The 20012-nt window shown below is 37.7% G+C and overlaps 1 protein-coding gene across 1 annotated transcript; it reads left to right on the top strand.

The window, feature by feature from the left end:
• Positions 1–2385: 2385 nt before the first annotated feature.
• asnsd1 (asparagine synthetase domain containing 1) lies at positions 2386–19958 on the top strand. The gene is made up of 6 exons (XM_073047001.1): positions 2386–2499; positions 7136–7189; positions 8690–8765; positions 9637–11188; positions 12606–12787; positions 15728–19958. Exons 4-6 carry the CDS (start codon positions 9752–9754, stop codon positions 15972–15974), a joined length of 1866 nt encoding a protein of 621 aa, XP_072903102.1. The 5' UTR covers positions 2386–2499; positions 7136–7189; positions 8690–8765; positions 9637–9751; the 3' UTR covers positions 15975–19958.
• The last annotated feature ends 54 nt before the right edge of the window (positions 19959–20012 follow it).

Below are 20012 nucleotides of genomic sequence, written 5' to 3'. Positions count from 1 at the left end.
TTGGAAACTTGGTTAGGAAAAAGAGAGATATCTACAATAAATATAGGCAGTATGGAGTAAATGAGGTGCTCGAGGATTATAAAAAATGTAAGAAGAATCTTAAGAAAGAAATTAGAAAAGCTAAAAGAAGATACGAGGTTGCTTTGGCAAGTAAGGTGAAAATAAATCCAAAGGGTTTCTACAGTTATATTAATAGCAAAAGGATAGTGAGGGATAAAATTGGTCCCTTAGAGAATCAGAGTGGACAGCTTTGTGTGGAGCCGAAAGAGATGGGAGAGATGTTGAACAATTTCTTTTCTTCGGTATTCACTAAGGAGAAGGATATTGAATCGTGTAAGGTAAGGGAAACAAGTAGGGAAGTTATGGAAGCTATGACTGTTAAAGAGGAGGAAGTAGTGGCACTTTTAAGGAATATAAAAGTGGATAAATCTCCAGATCCTGACAGGATATTCCCTAGGACCTTGAGGGAAGTTAGTGTAGAAATGGCAGGGGCTCTGACAGAAATATTTCAAATGTCAATAGAAACAGGGATGGTGCTGGAGGATTGGCGTATTGCTCATGTGGTTCCATTGTTTAAAAAGGGTTCTAAGAGTAAACCTAGCAATTATAGGCCAATTCAGTTTGACATCAGTGGTGGGTAAATTAATGGAAAGTATTCTTAGAGATGGTATATATAATTATCTGGATAGACAGGGTCTGATTAGGAACAGTCAACATGGATTTGTGTGTAGAAATCATGTTTGACAAATCTTATTGAATTTTTTGAAGTGGTTACGAGGAAAGTTGATATGGGTAAAGCAATGGATGTTGTCTATATGGACTTCAGTAGGCCTTTGACAAGGTTCCACACGGAAGGTTAGTTAGGAAGGTTCAATCATTAGGTATTAATATTGAAGTAGTAAAATGGATTCAACAGTGGCTGGATGGGAGATGCCAGAGAGTAGTGGTGGATAACTGTTTGTCAGGTTGGAGGCCGGTGACTAGTGGTGTGCCTCAGGGATCTGTACTGGGTCCAATGTTGTTTTTCATATACATTAATGATCTGGATGATGGGGTGATAAATTGGATTAGTAAGTATGCAGATGATACTAAGGTAGGTGCGTTGTGGATAATGAAGTAGGTTTTCAAAGCTTGCAGAGAGATTTAGGCCAGTTAGAAGACTGGGCTGAACGATGGCAGATGGAGTTTAATGCTGATAAGTGTGAAGTGCTACATTTTGGTAGGAATAATCCAAATAGGACATACATGGTAAATGGTAGGGCATTGAAGAATGCAGTAGAACAGAGTGATCTAGGAATAATGGTGCATAGTTCCCTGAAGGTGGAATCTCATGTGGATAGGGTGGTGAAGAAAGCTTTTGGTATGCTGGCCTTTATAAATCAGAGCATTGAGTATAGGTGTTGAGATGTAATGTTAAAATTGTACAAGGCATTGGTAGGGCCGAATTTAGAGTATTGTGTACAGTTCTGGTCACCAAATTATAGGAAAGATGTCAACAAAATAGAGAGAATACAGAGAAGATTTACTAGAATGTTAGCTGGGTTTCAGCACCTAAGTTACAGGGAAAGGTTGAACAAGTTAGGCCTTTATTCTTTGGAGCATAGAAGGTTGAGGGGGGACTTGATAGAGGTATTTAAAATTATGAGGGGGGATAGATAGAGTTGACGTGGATAGGCTTTTTCCATTGAGAGTAGGGGAGATTCAAACAAGAGGACATGAGTTAAGAGTTAGGGGTCAAAAGTTTAAGGGTAACACAAGGGGGAATTTCTTCACTCAGAGAGTGGTAGCTGTGTGGAACGAGCTTCCAGTTGAAGTGGCAGGGGCAGGTTCGGTATTGTCATTTAAAGCAAAATTGGATAGGTATATGGACAGGAAAGGAATGGAGGGTTATGGGCTGAGTGCGGGTCAGTGGGACTAGGTGTGAGTAAGCGTTCTGCACGGACTAGAAGGGCTAAGATGGCCTGTTTTCGTGCTGTAGGTGTTATATGGTTATATGGTATTCCATGAACTTAATATTTTACATATCTGATATTTCCAAATCGAAGAATGATTAAGAAACAGGCTGAGATAAAATGATTGACAAGTATTTATATAAACATAAATTTACACAACTATATATATATATATATATATATATATATATATACACACATACACATACTGCTTGATCCGCTGAGTTTTTCCAGAATATTTTTTTGTGGACACACAACACATTTTAGTTTCCATTTCCACAATAACATAAATTTCTAATTTGCCTTGCTCTTGGCAGAGATTTTCTGCTCGCCCGAAATCGAGGTCTGCTTCAGCCGGAGCAGCGAGAGCTGTGCATTCCGAGGTAATGCCTCCTCCAGTCCTGCTGATCGCCGAGAGCGCTGTGGAGATCCCCCATCGCCTCCATTGCGCTTGGTCTCCGTGGCGTCAAATACTTCCGGGAGTCTCACATGGGAGTGGGAGCAGGAGGAGATGGAGTTATCTCGGAAGGATCAGTTAAATAAGCAGGTATGGTTTCCACCCGTATATCCTGGTCACCAAAATTAAGGGCTGGGTCGGAGCACCTATCCCCTGAGAAGTCCGTTGTAGTGCAGGGTTGCAAACTGCTTTCAACGAACAATCTGCTGGAGGGATCCTGCGGGTCGAGCAGCATCTACGAAGAACATTAGATCTCAGTACGGCCCCCTCTGCCCAAGATGTTGTGCCGGTCCTTTAACCTACTTCACGACCAATCTACATGTCCCATACCCTCTATTTTTCTTTCATCCACGTGCCTATCAAAGAGTCCCTAGCACTGGGTTTAGGGCTGTGAGAATGATGTTCGTTTATTTTTGCCAGAAGTAGGTAGTACATCATAAAACGAATATACGTATACCTTGAAAGTAAACATTAGGCCATCAAAAATTAGGATATGATTTGATACTTCATAGATTTGATTTTACAACACATTAAATATCTGAAAAATATTAGTATTTGCAAAACCATTTTAGGCTGTAAATTTAAACACTTTCCTGTAAGGGGGAAAGGGATTGTCAACATTTCAGGTTGATATTGTGCATCAGGATTGTCTACCACTTTCCCTCCACAGACGCTGCTTGACTCGCTGAGTTGCTTCAGCAGACTGTTCATTGGTCCAGATTACAGCATCTTCTGTCTCTATTGCAAATTGTTTTGTCTGAGCATCAAAATACCTGTGCTACAAATCTGAGATAAAAACAGCAAATACTGGGACACACAGCAGGTCAGGCAGCATTTATGGAAAGAGAACAACACACACAAAATGCTGGTGGAACACAGCGGGCCAGGCAGCATCTATAGGAAGAAGTACTGTCAACGTTTCGGGCTGAGACCCTTCGTCAGGACTAACTGACTGTGCTTCTTTCCTTTCAGTTAGTCCTGATGAAGGGTCTTGGCTTGAAACGTCGACAGTGCTTCTTCCTATAGATGCTGCCTGGCCTGCTGTGTTCCACCAGCATTTTGTGTGTGTTGTTTGAATTTCCAGCATCTGCAGATTTCCTCATTTATGGAAAGAGAGACAGGTTAAAGAACAGCCTTTGTCCATGTTTTATTGCTCTAGAATCCAGCATCTTCAGTCTCAAAATTCAAAGTAAATTTGTTCTTAACGTACATATACAACCCAGAGATTCACTTTCTTTCAGACATTTATGGGGGAAAAACAAATACAATACAATTTTATGAAAACTGTACATAGACAAAGACTGACAAACAGCTCAAGTGCAAAAGAAGACAAAATGTGTAAATAAAAATAATGTTGAGAACAATAGTGAATTGTAAAGAGTCCTTGAAAGTGTATCTGTAGGTCATAGAATCAGATCAAAGTAGCATTGAATGAATTTACCAATGCCTGTTCAGAGTTTGATGCTTATGGGATAGTAACTGTTCATGAGACTGGAGGTGTGGAACCTAAAGTTTGCTAGAATTAGCAAACGGGATTTGAAATTGAATGATATAATGTAAAATTAAGAGAAATTAATAACTGGTCATTGAGGTTTCTATGGCTGGAGAGAGAACACTTTTAGAAAGGGAATTTTGAAATTGGGGCCTGGAATAGCTCTAAGCATGTTTAGTAATGGGGGGGGGGGGGAGTTTGGGAATGCATCAGGGTGAAGAATGCAAATAGTTGCAGAAAATTTGGAACTGGAAGAGAAAATCAAGAAAGGATTGGAAAACAGAGATTTAAAAAGTCTAAATTGAAAGTGTTTCTTAAGTTTGAACCCTCAGCATTGTTCAAATGGGCATTTGTATTTTTCCTAGCCATATGCTTGTGGGACAATTTTCTGTTAATGAGAATTCCAACTTGCTGGATTTTATTCTTATGTTAATCCAACCTGTGACAGATGTCATTCTGAAGTTGTTTCATTGACCCACATGTTTTGGTCTTGCCCTTGCTTGCAAAATTACTGGAAAGATATTTTCGGTACTATTTCAACAGTTCTGAATATCAAATTGCAACTGCATCCTATTACTGCAATTTTCGGTTTACCAATGGTGGATTATAGTTGTTTATCCCCCTCAGCTCGGCAGATGATTGCATTTGTTACATTAATGGCTAGAAGATCTATCCTATTGAATTGGAAAGAAATTAATCCTCCAACTATATTTCAGTGGTTTTCTCAAACTATTTCTTGTTTTAGTTTAGAAAAAATTAGAAGTGTTGTCTTTGACGGTTCAGTTAAATTTGAAGAAACTTAGAGACCATTTATTCAACGTTTTCATATGAGCTGAACTGACTTTTCCTAAACCTTACTTTTATTATTCTTAATTATTTGGATGGAGGTACGGAGTTATTGACACTGCTGTGTATATTTGACATAATGCAATGGCCCATGTTGGTTAGGTTTTTTTTCTCATTTACTCAATTTTTCGTAATTACTATGAGTTTGGGAGGTTATATATGGACTATGATCTATTTGTATTTATACTTTAAACTATTAATTATGTACTCTCAAACTCTCTGTATTCATGTTTCATTTATGTTTGTTTAAAAATTAATAAAAAGATTTAAAAAGAAAGAAAAGAGAATTCCATCAATAAGTAGCTTCTAGAAATTTATCTTTTGCATTTCCGATTAAGGGAAGTATTTGTGTTTTATAGTAATGAATAATTGTATTAGCTTTCATTTTAAAAGAATGGTTTGGTTTTCTTGGTGGACTCCTCAAGGAGCCCAGTTATAGAACACTTTTCTGAAGTTTTCCTGGAAAATCTCACCCGTACAAGCATTGCAGGAGTAAAGTACAGGAACTCCATCATTTCAACAGAGATGAGTAAAGCTGAGGAAGAGAGCAACATTTCATGGAGCTTACTATTCTGATAATTCAGTTGAAAAATTAAATAATCCTCTCATATTTAATTGTAAATTGTCTATTGTTTCATTTCTAACATTTAATTATGATTAATTATGAGTAATATGATTAATTTTAATGTTTTGACTATTTTGTGGGTGCTTTTGCATGTCAGATATATCCAGTTTATGTCTAGAAGGCCCTGCAATCTGCAGGACTATACCAAACATGTTGGAGATGATTTGTAGGACTAAGTTACCTGTGAAAAATACACTCAGGATTGTTATTCTTATGCCAATGGGGTAAAAGAGAGTGTAAATACTGCTGTGACATTCAGGTCAATACAGGGTAATTCTGCTATAACACAATAATAGTGCTATAAAGACAATTGTATCAATGGGGGAAAAACAGGGTTAAGGGCTAAAGCATTGTGGCTTGCAGTAACAAGGTTATTTTCCTAAAGGATTTTCAAATATCAAGATGTGCATTCTGTTACTACAAGCTAAAAATACTAAAGGCTGTATGTTACATTGTTCCTTACAGAAATATCAATAGAAGTACTTGAATTACGGTTAACTGGAACAGATCAGGAACAATTCATTTTGCTCCAATTAAGTGGTTGTCCCAGTTAGCCGAAGTTTCTTGGAAATAGTTAAACGGGTATAAAAAAGACAAGCTATCATTTAACTGAGTAACAGATTATGTACTTAAATGAAACACAGAACATATTAGAACACTATCAATAGTACTACAGTACTATAAAATAAACAATATAAGTATATATTATTAGTTCCTGTTAGTATTCGACAGAGGAATACACTGCTGTGTTCTTTTGATTGACTACAGTAACAAAATCAGTGCAGATAGATAATGGACTGTCTTCTACTATTTTCGATAACTGCATCCATCAAACTTTTATTTTCATTGTAACGTTATAGGTGATTATTGATATTTTCAAATTCTTCATAGTTTCTAACTTGTTGAAGTAGTGACATCATTTCATTTTCACTCCTGCCCATTTCTGGTATCTCAAAGCCTGAATGCTTGAAACTGCATTAGCAAAGTTGTCCTGAGTTGTCTTACTGCTTATTTCTCATCAACTATCAGTGACAAAAATTGCTGGTTTTTTTGCACACAAGCACATGCTACTGATGCTATTTAAAAACTCTTCACTCTTAGTACAGTGTAGCATCTTAACAGCCACATAAGTGCACATGCCTGATGCTAGCTAGAAACTTCAACATTCTTCTGCCCCAATTAAGTGGCATAATGTCCAAATAAACATGGGGAATCCCAGCTATTTTCTCGATTAGTTTTGTTCTTTAAAAGTTGTCCCAAATAAGCGGCTGCCCTGATTAATCAGTGGCCCAATTAACCAGAATCCACTGTAACTGCTGCTTAATTTTCAATGGCTACCTATGATAAAACTCGCAGTCTGTGTTTTAAGAGACAATGGTGGATTTGTAAAGGTGTTAAAGCTTATTGGGAGAAAGCAGGAGAATGGATTTGGAGGAAATAAATCAGCAATGATGGAATGGCAGAGCAGATTTGAAGGGTCGAATAGACCTATTCTGATATAATGGTCTGATAACTGCAGGGAGGTTATAGGCAAACAGGCTTTTCGTCCAAGACAGCAGATTTATTCTGCCTGTCAATTTCTAAGGAAAATTTTAAAGTGGCTCTCTAGTTCTTGTTTGAATCAATTCGGCCTGCAAATAAAACACGTGTTATTATAAGAACTAGCTGGATTCCAAAGAGAACTGCAAAGCTAAACTGCAACATGCCTGTGTATTTTTTTTCCAAATGCTTTTCCAATGTGCAATATCATCTTGTTTTTATAGATAAAAGAACAAATTATTCTCATTGATGAACTCTCCAACCTGAAGAAAAATCGGGTAAGTGGCGTATAACCAAGACACTTTCCTGCAACTGGTGACTCTTAAAATGGCATTAATGTTGTCATAGAATTTTCTGTTGCTATTCACATCAGAATCAGGTTTATTATCACTGGCATGTGACATGAAATAAGTTAACTCAGCAGCAGCAGTTCAATGCAATACATGATAATATAGAAAGAATAAATAAGTAAGTTGTACTAAATATATAAAATAATTAGTTTTGAAACTAGTACAAAGTAGAAATAATATTTTTTTTAAAAAAGTGAGATAGTGTTCCTGGGTTTAGGAATTATATGGCAGAGGAGAAGAAGCTGTTCTCCTGATAGAGATTATACCCTGCCACTTTGTTGTAGCTGCTTTTGTACAACTTTCAGTTCTGCTTCCCTAGCTTTTGCTGTTTCTTATATCCATCTAAATTGATTCAATTTCACAAATTTTCAATACTAAGCTTTTAACTACTTTTTACTGTAAGGGCCACCTTACCTTTTGTCATCTTGGCCTATTTCTTCTAGAGGCCGAGCATCCTGTAAACTTCAGTTCCCAACCATGATTGCTTTACAGGCACATCTTTGGAATGCTGATGATAAAATCATACACGTTTATTTCTGTGTTGTTAATCTACCTGTGGATTTATAAATATGATGTGCATTCAGCTGCAGATACTACTATTTTCTTTTTGCCTTTTTTCTTTACTGTGACTCTTAAGTGAAGATAAACACATGCAGTGTACTGTCCTACACTGACGAGCTCTAGTTAATATTACCTTTTTTTGTACCTTGTGCTATAGCTTTGTCCTTGCTCTTTACATTTTCCAAATTTCTCATCACCAGAATCAACACCTTGCCCACTACAAGCTAAAGTCCTAGGGTGATATATGATGTGCTTGTCATGTGAGTTAGTGCTGAATAGTGTCTGACTACGTGATCTTTCTGGATTGTGGAACAAACTCAGGGAGTCAGGAAATTGGTTACTTTCCCAGTATAGGACCTAGTCTTGTTATCACAGTTTGCATTGTGTTCAGTGATGGCTTCTGAGAATTTCTTAATCTGATGCTTTGAATGCAAGTACATGATTAAATTGGCTTATTAGAGATGATTATTGCCTGATACTTGTGTTGTTCAACAGTTTCTTGCCACTTATCAGCCCAGAGTTTTGCTGCCTGCAGGGTTATATTCTAATCTAATAAATTGAATATTGAAAAACACTCCAAGTTTATTGAATATCCATTTGTAATGGTAAATCTATTAGCACTGTGTATGGAGCTAATGGAATTTCCTTCAGCAATAGTGTAGAAGAATTTCACAATAAGCCAAATTTCCTTTATTTTATTTAAAGTTAGAAAGTAGTTCAAAATATGATTTGGCAAAAATGAAGGGAATAAAATATATTTTAAAAAACCTGAATGAACCAAATGCATGCATAGAGCCAAATGGTTTGCTTTTTTAAATACACTAATTGTTTCTCCTTTTTACAATAATTGTTAACCTTCTATTTCAGAAAGTTTATAAGCAGCAGCCGAACAGCTATATATTTTTTGCAGCAGATCAAACACAGACTCTAAGTGAAAGTAAATGTAAGTGATTTACTTTAAAAGAATATTTTGTAAAATGGTGTTGGTGAATCTGTTGTGTAAGTTATCAGATACAACGATTTTTGTTTTCTGTATTCATAAGAAGCTCTATTGTAATATTTCTGTATTAGACATTTAATCCTTCTATTCTTATTTCCTTACTCATTTTCAAAACATGTTCCCTTTGCTTTGTCAATTAACTTGCATTCATATTGGTCACCTTCATGAGTAGTATTTTATCTACATGAGTGAAATGAGGTCATTTAATGATATCCTTCTACTTCCATCTGACAGAAACCAATAGCCTTTGACAGTGCTTGTAAAATTCACCACCTTGTTACTCAATGGTACTTTTTGTGTCAGGTAGTCCTGAAATGTGATATATGTGTTAAATTGGATATTTTAACAGAAAATTAACTGTTATAGTTAAACTTTTAGAATTTATTGGATATTAAAAGCTTGAATGTGATTAAATATCCCAATCTGTTGGACAAACATTACTAAAATATTTGGCAACAGAGTTATTTTCTCCCAATTAATTAATTAACAATTATGAGCATATTAATAATATTCTTCTTATGATTGGTTACTAAATATATTTATTATTCTATCCATTATTCATTTCTAAGTCTTTTACTTATGAGAAGAAAATAATGCATGTTCTGCCTGTTAATCAAAGTTAATAAGATGGCAGTGTCTATCTTCAAAAGATTTCTTTAAAATTGGGTATTCTTAAAGCACAAGGAGGTTCAAATCAATTTGGTACTACTTTGTATTAAATTTGCTCTGAAAGTGATGGCTGCTGTGCTTTGCTTTGTCAGAGAAGGTTCAAAGGACTCTCCAAAGGATCTAATTATTGGTGTGTAATTTACAGGTTCCCTTGATGAGATGAGAAAGGAATACCAGGAATTGGAAAATACTGAGGAAGTGAAGAAGTAATCAACATAAGTGCTATTGATTGACATGGTTGGATAAATAAAAGGCATGAAATGTGTGGAATTTGCTGTATGTTAGTTTTGTCCCCCCAAAATGTTCCTGACAATTTGGGAGAGGAAATGCTTGAATGCCTTCGACGAAGAGGTCCTAACTGTAGTCAACAGTTATCCAAAGTGGTGCCTGATCTGGGCTATAGTTGTTGCTTTTCTGGTCATGTGCTGCACATGAGAGGAAGCCTAAATCCACAGCCCATGCAGGATGCTCAAGGAAATCTCCTGCTTTGGAATGGGGAGGTGTTTGGGGGTATTGAAATGAAACCTGAAGACAATGACACTCAGATTATTCTTCAGCATTTGTCTTCATGTAACAGTGAAGACGACATTCTATCTGTCTTTTCATCTATTCGAGGACCTTGGGCTTTTATCTATTACCAACCGTCCACTCATTGTTTGTGGTTTGGTCGAGACTATTTTGGTCGCCGTAGTTTATTATGGCAGTTTAAAAATCCCTACCTTGCTCTTGTATCAGTGAGTGCTTCTCTCCCAAACTGTCCAAGTGTCCCTTGGTATGAGGTACCAGCACGTGGACTTTATAAAATTGACCTACAAAAACAGCTCCATTCCAGCTCTCTAGCAATAACGTGGTACCCATGGAAACATATGTCAACTGAACGTGAAATGGCTTCTCACTTACAAGCTCAGTTCACGGAAGAACTTCCTAATTTTGTTTCTGTGCTTTTGAATGAATCAAGGATTTTCCTCAGAGCCCCCATCATTCCTATGAATTGCAGTATTCCAGATCCAGGTACAGAAAATAATTATTCTGCAACAAATTTGACAAATGTTGACATGTATCTTTCGGATGAACACAAGAAAAAAATTGTTCATCAATTTATTGATATTTTGAATGAATCTGTTAGACGACGAGTACTTTTTTTACCAAGGAACCTAAATCCATCTGATTGTGCAGTGCATAAAATGAATTCTGATAAAGCTAAAGTAGCAATTCTTTTTTCTGGAGGTGTTGATTCTATGGTCCTCTCTGCCTTGGCTGACCGACATGTTCCTGCAGATGAACCTATTGACTTACTGAACGTAGCCTTTGAGCAGCAAGAAAAGAAAATGCAAAAAATCTCAAAGAAAAAGCTGCGACAGAACAATACTGCTGATGCATCAGGAACGGAGACTTCAAAAAATGACAGTGTTGGTGTTAAGGAGAAGACTGCTTTTAATGTGCCTGATCGGATCACTGGCCAGGCTGGTTTAAAAGAATTACAAATTATAAACCCTTGCAGACATTGGAATTTTATAGAAATCAATATCACATTAGAAGAGCTAAAAGAAATGAGACAACACCGGATTAGCCATTTGGTAAAACCCTTGGACACTGTTTTGGATGACAGCATTGGCTGTGCAGTGTGGTTTGCAGCAAGAGGTATTGGTATTAACACCAGCAATGAAGAAATCCAGCAATACATCAGCACTGCTAAGGTGAGGAGTTAAATTCTTCTTAAAATTTTATTTTTGCACACACCATTTGGAGTATAAACATTGATCAGGTGCATATTTTAATGAAGAAGTCGTCGTTTACCTTATGACTTAACTCTTCATTTAAATAGAATGTCAGAGTCAGGATTAATATTACTGCATATATACATATATATGAGTGTGTGTGTATAAAATAGTTAAATAAGTAGTGCAGATAATATAAATAAATAAATATTGAAGTAGTGTTCATGGTTTCAATGTCCATTCAGAAATCGGATGGCAGAAGGGAGGAAGCTGTTCTTGAATTACTGAGTGTGTCCTCGTGCTTCTCTATCTCCTTCCTGAAGATGGCAATGAGAACAAGGCTTGACCTGAGTGTTGTAACTTCCCTGAAAAGCACATTCAATTATCGTCACTTTAAAATAATTCTAACCTCAAATGTGGCCTGATGTGGAAATAGAATTGGAATTAATTGGTTGAGTACTTCTGTGCTTAGAACACAAATTTCCCATTGTTAGTCAAAAACTACATTTCCTGGTGTAAGGTTACCCCTGGACCTTTAAACTTTAAAAACTTTACATCCTGTAAGGATGAGTTGATCTGCTAAGTCCAATGTTGCTGCTGACCTAATCTCTTCTGATTTCTTATCCCTGAATTCATTAGTCAGTGATCTTTTCTCTTCAGTTACAGTTATCCTTATTGTGATTATTTTTGCTTCCATCTCTAATTGTATACCCATATATCCTTACAGCAAATGCTGCTTGTTTTGAAATACTTTTACTTTCCATCTCATAAATTTTTAACCAACTTCTGCTTTCTATTTATTTTCCAAATGCCTCCAAGTACTGAGTCACATTGATCTTTGCCCATTACACAGACCACAAATTATTGTAGATGATAAAAATATGAAATAAAAACAGAAAATGCTGTAAACATTAATAAGGTTAATGTTAACCCAGTTATGTTAGAATTAACTTCTGTTTGAAATGTAATATTTTGTTAACTTAAGCTGTATTAACCAAAATTGGTATTTTTGTCCCAAGTGTATGTAGTATGGTTAAATGAGAAATTGTCCACAAGGTATAGTAAAAACTCCAATAATTAGGTACACTGGGAACTTTGGTGGTGGTCTGGCAGATTTTTGGAATTTTATTCCAATTAATACTTCAACACTCTGTTAATTCATCTTCTTTAAAATGTTACACAGTAGTATCCTAAACTTCCAACAAACTCGACATATTAATGGGGGAATGGAAACCTGCACCCCGTGTCAGTTAGGTGCTAAACCTTTAGGATTACCAAACAATGAGACAGCAGATTATTATTGTTTTCCTATAACATTGGGTAGTAGAGTGCATTTTCACTTAACTAATGTTAGCAGGCTTGGGAATGAAAAGCTCTATAAATTGTTTGTTTCTAGGTGGTGTTGACTGGGATTGGTGCTGATGAACAACTTGCAGGTTATTCTCGTCACCGCATCCGCTACAAAACATCTGGATTTGAAGGCCTGGTCAAAGAACTGGAGATGGAACTTGATCGCATCTCCTCACGTAATCTTGGAAGAGATGACAGAGTCATTGGTGACCACGGGAAAGAAGCAAGGTGAGATTTTTTTTGTCAGCTTCTTGGAAGTGCTTAAATATTAAAATATACAGTAATTAACGTGCTGGATCCACCCAGTAGATCAAATAAAATAAGAAACGTGAACAACACACACAAACTGCTGGAGGAACTCAGCAGGTCAGACAGCATCTATGGAAAAAAGTACAGTGGATGTTTTGGGCCGAAGTCCTTCGGCAGGACTGGAGAAAAAAAAGCTGAGTAGATTTGAAGGGTGGGAGGAGGGAAGAGAAGTAGCCTCCCAATCTACCTCATGCCTCACCAATATAAGAGAGGCCACACTGGGAGCACCGCACACTGTATATAACCCCAACAGGCTCACAGGTGAAGAGTTGCCTCACCTGGAAGGACTGTTTGGGGCCCTGAATGGTAGTGAGGGAGGAGGTGTAGGGGCAGGTGAAGCACTTGTTCCGCTTGCAAAATATGTGATACTGTTCAGGTTGATTCATAAGACTGGGAAAAAGAAAATGATTTAGTTTTGAGCTTCAGATAAGGTGAGGAGAGGATGCACAAGAGCAAGTGAGTATCTGTGAATCAAGATAGGGTTTTTGTGCTGTCCTCTGGTCAAGTGGTTAAAGGGGACAGATGGAGAGTGATAATACAAACAAAGTAACTTTAATGTCTTGCAGGGGTGTGGGACATGCATGAAAGTAAAATTTTGCTGTAGGAGAAAGAAAAACTGAGCTAGTATCTTACATACATTACAGAAGACATAACCAGTTCTGATGAAGGAGAGAATAAGTAGGTTGCCTCAAAATTAAAAAACTGCAAGTGCTGGAAATCTTAAATTAATTACGAAGATGGAGAATTTAATATTGAGCCTGGAAGGTTACATTGGGATTGGTTTATTATTGTCACATGTACTAAGGAAGAGTGAAAACTTGTCTTGCGTACTGGTAATGCAGAGCAATTCCTTACTCAGTGCATCAAGGTAGTACAAGGTAAAATGACAATAGAATGCAGAATAAAGTATAACATCTACAGAGAAAATGCAGTGTGGTTCGACAATAAAATGCAAGGTCATAACGAGGTAAATTGTGAGGTCAAGAGTTCATCTTATTACTAGGGAGCCATTCAAAAGTCTTATAATAGTGGGATTGAAGTCTAATGGTAATGTACATTCAGGCTTTATCTTCTGCCCAGTGGACGAGTGGAGAAGAGGGAATGTCCAGGGTTGCTGGTTGCTTTGCTGAGGCAACGAGAAGTGTAGGCAGAGTCCGTGGAGGGTAGTCTGGTTTCTGGGATGTGATGAGCTATGTCCACAACTCAGCAGCTTCTTGCAGTCATGAGCAGAGCAGTCACCGTACCATGCCTTGATGCATCTGAATAAGATGCTTTCTGTGATGCACCGATAAATATTGGTGAGGGTCAAAGGGGACGTGCTAAATTTCCAGTAGAAACACGGGAAAGCTTTCTTGGTCATGATCATCTACATAGCACCAGGGCAGGCTAATGGTAATGTTCTGTCCTAGGAACTTAAAGCTCTGAGCCCTCTTGACCACAGCACCATTGATGTAGACAGGGGCTTGTGCACTGCCCTCCTTCCCACCCCTGAAGAAGTTCACGACCAGCACTTTTACTTTGCTGACGTAGCAGAAAAGGTCATTGTCATGATACCATGTCCCAAAGCTCCATTTCCTTTCTGAACTCTGCCTTGTTATTTGAGATACGGCCCACGTTGGTGATATCATCTGCAAACTTGTAGATGGAGTTGGAGCAGTATCTGGCCACGCAGTCATGAGTGAGTGTACAGGGAATAGAATAGGGGACTGAGGATGCAACCTTGTAGAGCACCAGTGTTGAAGGTAATCACGGCAGAAGTGTTGCTGCCTATTGTTACTGATTGCAGCCTGTTGGTCAGAAAGTCAAGAACCCAGTTGCAAATGGAGGTGTTGAGTTGCAGTCTAGAAGTTTGGAGATAAGTGCTTACGATCAGCGCTGAAGGTGAAACTGTATTTAATAAACAAGAGTCTTTAGTGTCCAGATGCTCCAGAGTTGAGTGTAGAACTGGGAAGATGACATTTGCCATAGACCTGTTTCTGCAGTAAATGCATTGCAATGGCTCAAGGTTGCCTGGGAGGTTGGAGTAAATGTGTGCTATGACCAGCCTCTCGAAGCAGTTCTTGGTGGTGGATGCCAGAATCACCAAAACGTAGTCACTAAGACAAGATTACCTTGTTTTACTTTGATGCTGAGATGTTAAAGGTCTTGTTAAAAAAAGATGGGAACCTCAGAGTGAAGCAGGGAGAAGTTAAAGATATCCGTAAGCAGCTATTCAACACAGGATCTAAGGAGAAGGCCAAAGACATCATCCAGACCAGGTGCCTTCTGCAGATTCCCTTGTGGAAAATTGATCTCATGTCCAAATTGGTGATTGTTGGTTCGGGTGCATTGGAGCTTGTCAGGGTAGACGGTGACAGTCCATTCCTCTTCAAAATATGCAGTTCAGGTCTTTCAGAAGGGACGTGCTGCTGTCAGAGATGGGTGCTGTTCCGCAGGCTTCCATTGGGCCTAGTTATGTCAGTGAAAGGCAACTTCTATTCTCGGTATCAATCTGGTTCTCAGATTTTTCACAGCTTTCGTACTTGTATTAAATGAATACAAATTAACCTTACATAATGAAGTAAACAATACTTGATAGCATAATAAGTAGCATTAATATGAGTGGATAGGCATAAGATCAGACTGCTGAATTCAACAGTATTAAGAAAGAAAGCTGGATGGAACTGTCATAGTCAGGAATTCAACCGGCATTGCCCATTGAATAACGATAAGCCTTTGGGGCTAATGATATGTCCAAATTAACACTAGTCCAAGTAAGCAAGGAGAAAAAAAATGTACAAGTTACAAAATTACCAGGAAATTCTATTTGCTGTTGGAATAAAAGTACTAAAAATAATTATTGTATTTGTATCACTTCAGGTTTCCATTTTTGGATGAAGCTGTCGTTTCTTTTCTAAACTCACTTCCTGTGTGGGATAAAGCAGATCTGACTCTACCTCATGGGATTGGCGAAAAGCTGCTACTACGAATGGCTGCAAGAGAACTGGGCCTCTCAGCATCTGCTACTCTGCCAAAGAGAGCAATGCAGTTTGGATCTAGAATCTCAAAGATGGAAAATCATAAGGAAAAGGCCTCTGACAAATGTAGCAGATTATTGCAAACATGAGGGATTAGTTGTCTTTGCTGTTTAACAGTAAATATTTAAAGGTTTTGCTCCATTAACTGAAAACACAGCAAAAATTGGAGGACTAGTTGTTTTTGTTTGAGACTTCTATAATATACAATTATACAGTTAAGTGAATAATTTAACCTGGTATTGAGATATTCTGGAATACTCGATTGTTAAAAAAAAGATAAGAGTATTTTTATCTTTCATTATTTTTCCTTTCTCCAGTCAAGCAACCAGAAAATATTAGCTACACCCTACTTCAAACTGATTCAGACAAAAAGTAATTAAATGTGCTAAGGAAACTCCTTGAGGCTAATGGAAGCAGTTTGTCTTCAATTTCAGCAATTAATGCAATGTGTATGCCTATATATTTAATTTGAGTAAATGCTAAATCTTGCACTTTGTTTTTAAATATGGTCAAGGTACCTCAGTATTTTAATAGATTAATGTCATGGATATCCCGGTGAATTTCTAATAGAACTTGCATATATATTTTGGTATCTCTAATGTTATCTTTTAACATTAATGTCAGTTAATTGTGTGACACAGTTTCATTTTTCCACTGTTTAACAGATACAAGAAAAAACATGGGGACTAAAAATATTTTCTGACACACAATTTGTGCTGGGAATTTAATGTAAGATTTCCAGCATTTACTGCTAACTAGTGTGCAAAATAGTATTATATTGCTGAGTTTATTTTACAGCCATTAGCTGTATTACTTCACAATAGTAATACAAATACTAATTTACAAAACCAATCGTGCATGAACTGTTGTTTTAGATATTGGAGAAGTAATCACAATATATTGGTGTTTGCCACCATTACATTGTGGAACAGACAAACATTAGTATTTATTCTGTTTCATCAGCACAACTTGGTCCTGATTCATCTGTTACCCACTGTTTGTAGTCTGCTGTTTCAACCTCATATTTTAGTTCTATCTTGTGAGCACAGAAACAGGGTTTTTGGCTTGTGCTGCCCATTGAGATCTCTCTGGTAAAGCAGATTTCAGGTAGATCTGTGCCCCTTGTACCTGGTTCCGTGTGGCCTGCATGTTTACCTCTCCTTAAAGACAATGGAAGTTTCATGTAGATGTGTAGAAATACCAAATCATTTATGGTTAATTCCGCATACCTTTGCAGGCCCCACTCTACGACTTTAATTGAAGTGAGCCAAAATAAATAATTTACATGAACTTCAGCTTCTTATGAACTTATGCCACTGTATCATTTCTGAAATCTTGTGTAAAGGGTCATTAAGTCTGAACAAGTTTTAGTGATATACCCTGTACCAATTTTTAACTGCAGGTTAGACCGTAAGAGATAGCAGAATTAGACCATTTGGCCTGTCAAATCTGCTCCACCATTTCATCATGGTTGATCCAATTTTCCCTTCAGTCCCAGTCTCCTGCCTTCTCCCCATATCCCATAATACTTGACCAATCAAGAATCTAACAATCTCTTCCTTAAATATACATAAAGACTTGGCCTCCACAGCTACCTGTGGCAAAGAATTGCACAGATTCATCATTTCACCATTTGATAGGTTTCAATGAGGTCACCCATCATTCTTCTGAATTCTAGTGAACACAGGCTTAGAGCCATCAAATGCTCCTCATATGACAGGTAATTCAATCCTGGAATCATTTTTATGAAGTTCCTTTGAACCCTCTCTAGTTTCAGCACATCCTTTCTAAGATGAGTGGCCCAAACCGGCTCACAATACTCCCAAGTGAGGCTTTGCCAGTGCTTCATATCCCTGAATTAGTATATTCTAGTCCTCTTGAAATGAATACAAACATTGCATTTGCCTTTCACTCTACCTGCAAATTAACCTTTAGGGAATGCTGCACAAGGACTCCCAAGTCCCTTTGTGTTTTGCATTTTCCTTCCATTTAGAAAATAGTAAATCCTTTCATTTCTTCTACCAAAGTGCATGACCATACATTTCCCAATATTATATTCCATCGGCCACTTTGTCCATTCTCCTAATCTGTCTAAGTCCTCCTGTAGCCTCTCTACTTTCTCAAAACTACCTGCCCCTCCACTGATCTTCATATCGTCTGCAAACTTTGCAACCATAAAACATAGGAGCAGAATTAGGCCATTCAGCCCATTGAGTTTGCTCCAACATTACATCATGGCAGATTCTAGATCCCACTCAAACCCATACACCTGCCTTCTTGCTATAGATTCACTACTCACTGGCCAAAAAATTCCTCCTTACCTCCATTCTAAAAGGTCACCCCTCAATTTTGAGGCTGTGCCCTGTAGTTCTGGATAGCCCCACCAAAGGAAACAATCTTCACATCCAGCCTATCTAGTCCTTTCAACATTAGGTAGGTTGCAATGTGATCCTCACGCATTCTTCTAAATTCCAGTGAGCACAGACCTAAAGCTGCCAAGTACACCACATGTTAACTCCTTCATTCCCAGAATCATCCTTATGACCTTCCTCTGGACTTTCCAATGACAACACATCCTTTCTGAGATAATGGCACTCAAAACTGTTGACAATATTCCAAGTGCAGCCTGACTAGTGTCTTATAAAGGCTCAGCATTATCTCCTTTTATATTTTATTCTTGAAATAAATGCCAACATTGCAATTACCTTCTTTACCACATACTCAACCTGTAAATTAAACTTCTGGAGTTTTGCATGAGGACTCCAAAGTCCCTCTGTACCTGTTTATTATCATTCATTTCCCAACACTATTCCATCTCCCACTTTTTTGCCCATTCTTCCAAGAAGTCCTGCTGCAATCTCATTGCTTCCTCAGCACTACCTACCCCTCCACCTATCTTTGGATTGTCCGCAAACTTTGTCACAAAGACATCAATTCCATTATCCAAATCATTGACAAACTGAAAAGTAGCGGTCCCAATACTGACCCCTAAGGAACACCACTAGTCACTGGTAGCCAACCAGAAAAGGCCCCTTTTATTCCACTTGCTGCCTCTTGCCTGGCAGCCATTCCTTTATCCATGGCAGTATCTTTCCTGTAACACCATAGTATTCTATCTATGTTATTAATTCCATAATATAAATCATTGACATATAACAAAAAGAGCCGGTCCCAACACAGACCCCTGTGGAACACACTAGTCACCAGCAGCCAATCAGAAGTGGCTCCCTTTATTACCACACTTTGCTTCCTGCCAATCAGCCACTGCTTTATCCATGCTAGAATCTTTCCTGTAATATCATGGGCTCATACCTTGTTAAGCAGCCTCAAAGGCACCTTGTATTGTACACAACATCAACCAATTCTCCTTTGTATATCCTGCTTGTTATTTCTGCAAAGAATTCCAGCAGATTTGTCGGGCAAGATTTTCCCTTGAGGAAACCATGCAGACTAAAGCCCATTTTATCATGTGTCTCCAAATACCCTGAGACCTCAACCTTAATATCTGACTCCAACGTCTTCCCAACTATTAACTGGCCTATAGTTTCCTTTCTTCTGCCTCTATCCCTTGTTGAAGAGTGGAGTGATATTTGCAATTTTCCAGTCTTCTGGAACATTTCCAGAATCTAGTGATTCTTGAAGGATCATTACTACGGCAGAATCTCTTCAACCACCTCTTTCAGAACCCTGGGGTGTACACCATTTGGTCTAGGTGACTTACCTACCTTCAGACCTTTCAGTTTCCCAAAAACCCTCTCCCTAGTAATGGTAACTTCAAACACTTCATGACCCGACACTAGAAACTTCCATCATATTGCTAGTCTCTTCCATAGTGAAGACTAAAGCAAAATACTTACTCAGTTCATCTGCCATTTTCTTGTCCCCCAGTACTACCTCTCCAGCATTATTTTCCAGCTGTCCACACTTTGTTTCTTTTACACTTTGTGTATTGAAAGAAACTTTTGATACCCTCAATAGTTTCGCAAACTATTGAATCCTAAAAAGATTTTCTTTTGTGTAGTGTTAATTTCCTGATGTTTCATATACACATTTAAAATAAAAAATTTACTTTATCTTCTGCTTTAATTGAGTCTATGTTTCTGTGTAGACATAACTGAAATTTTCTT

The sequence above is a fragment of the Hemitrygon akajei genome, chromosome 5 (assembly GCF_048418815.1).
Source record: "Hemitrygon akajei chromosome 5, sHemAka1.3, whole genome shotgun sequence".
NCBI classification, from domain to species: domain Eukaryota; kingdom Metazoa; phylum Chordata; class Chondrichthyes; order Myliobatiformes; family Dasyatidae; genus Hemitrygon; species Hemitrygon akajei.
Note: the sequence above shows the minus strand (reverse complement) of the source record. Positions and strands in the feature narration are given on the sequence as shown.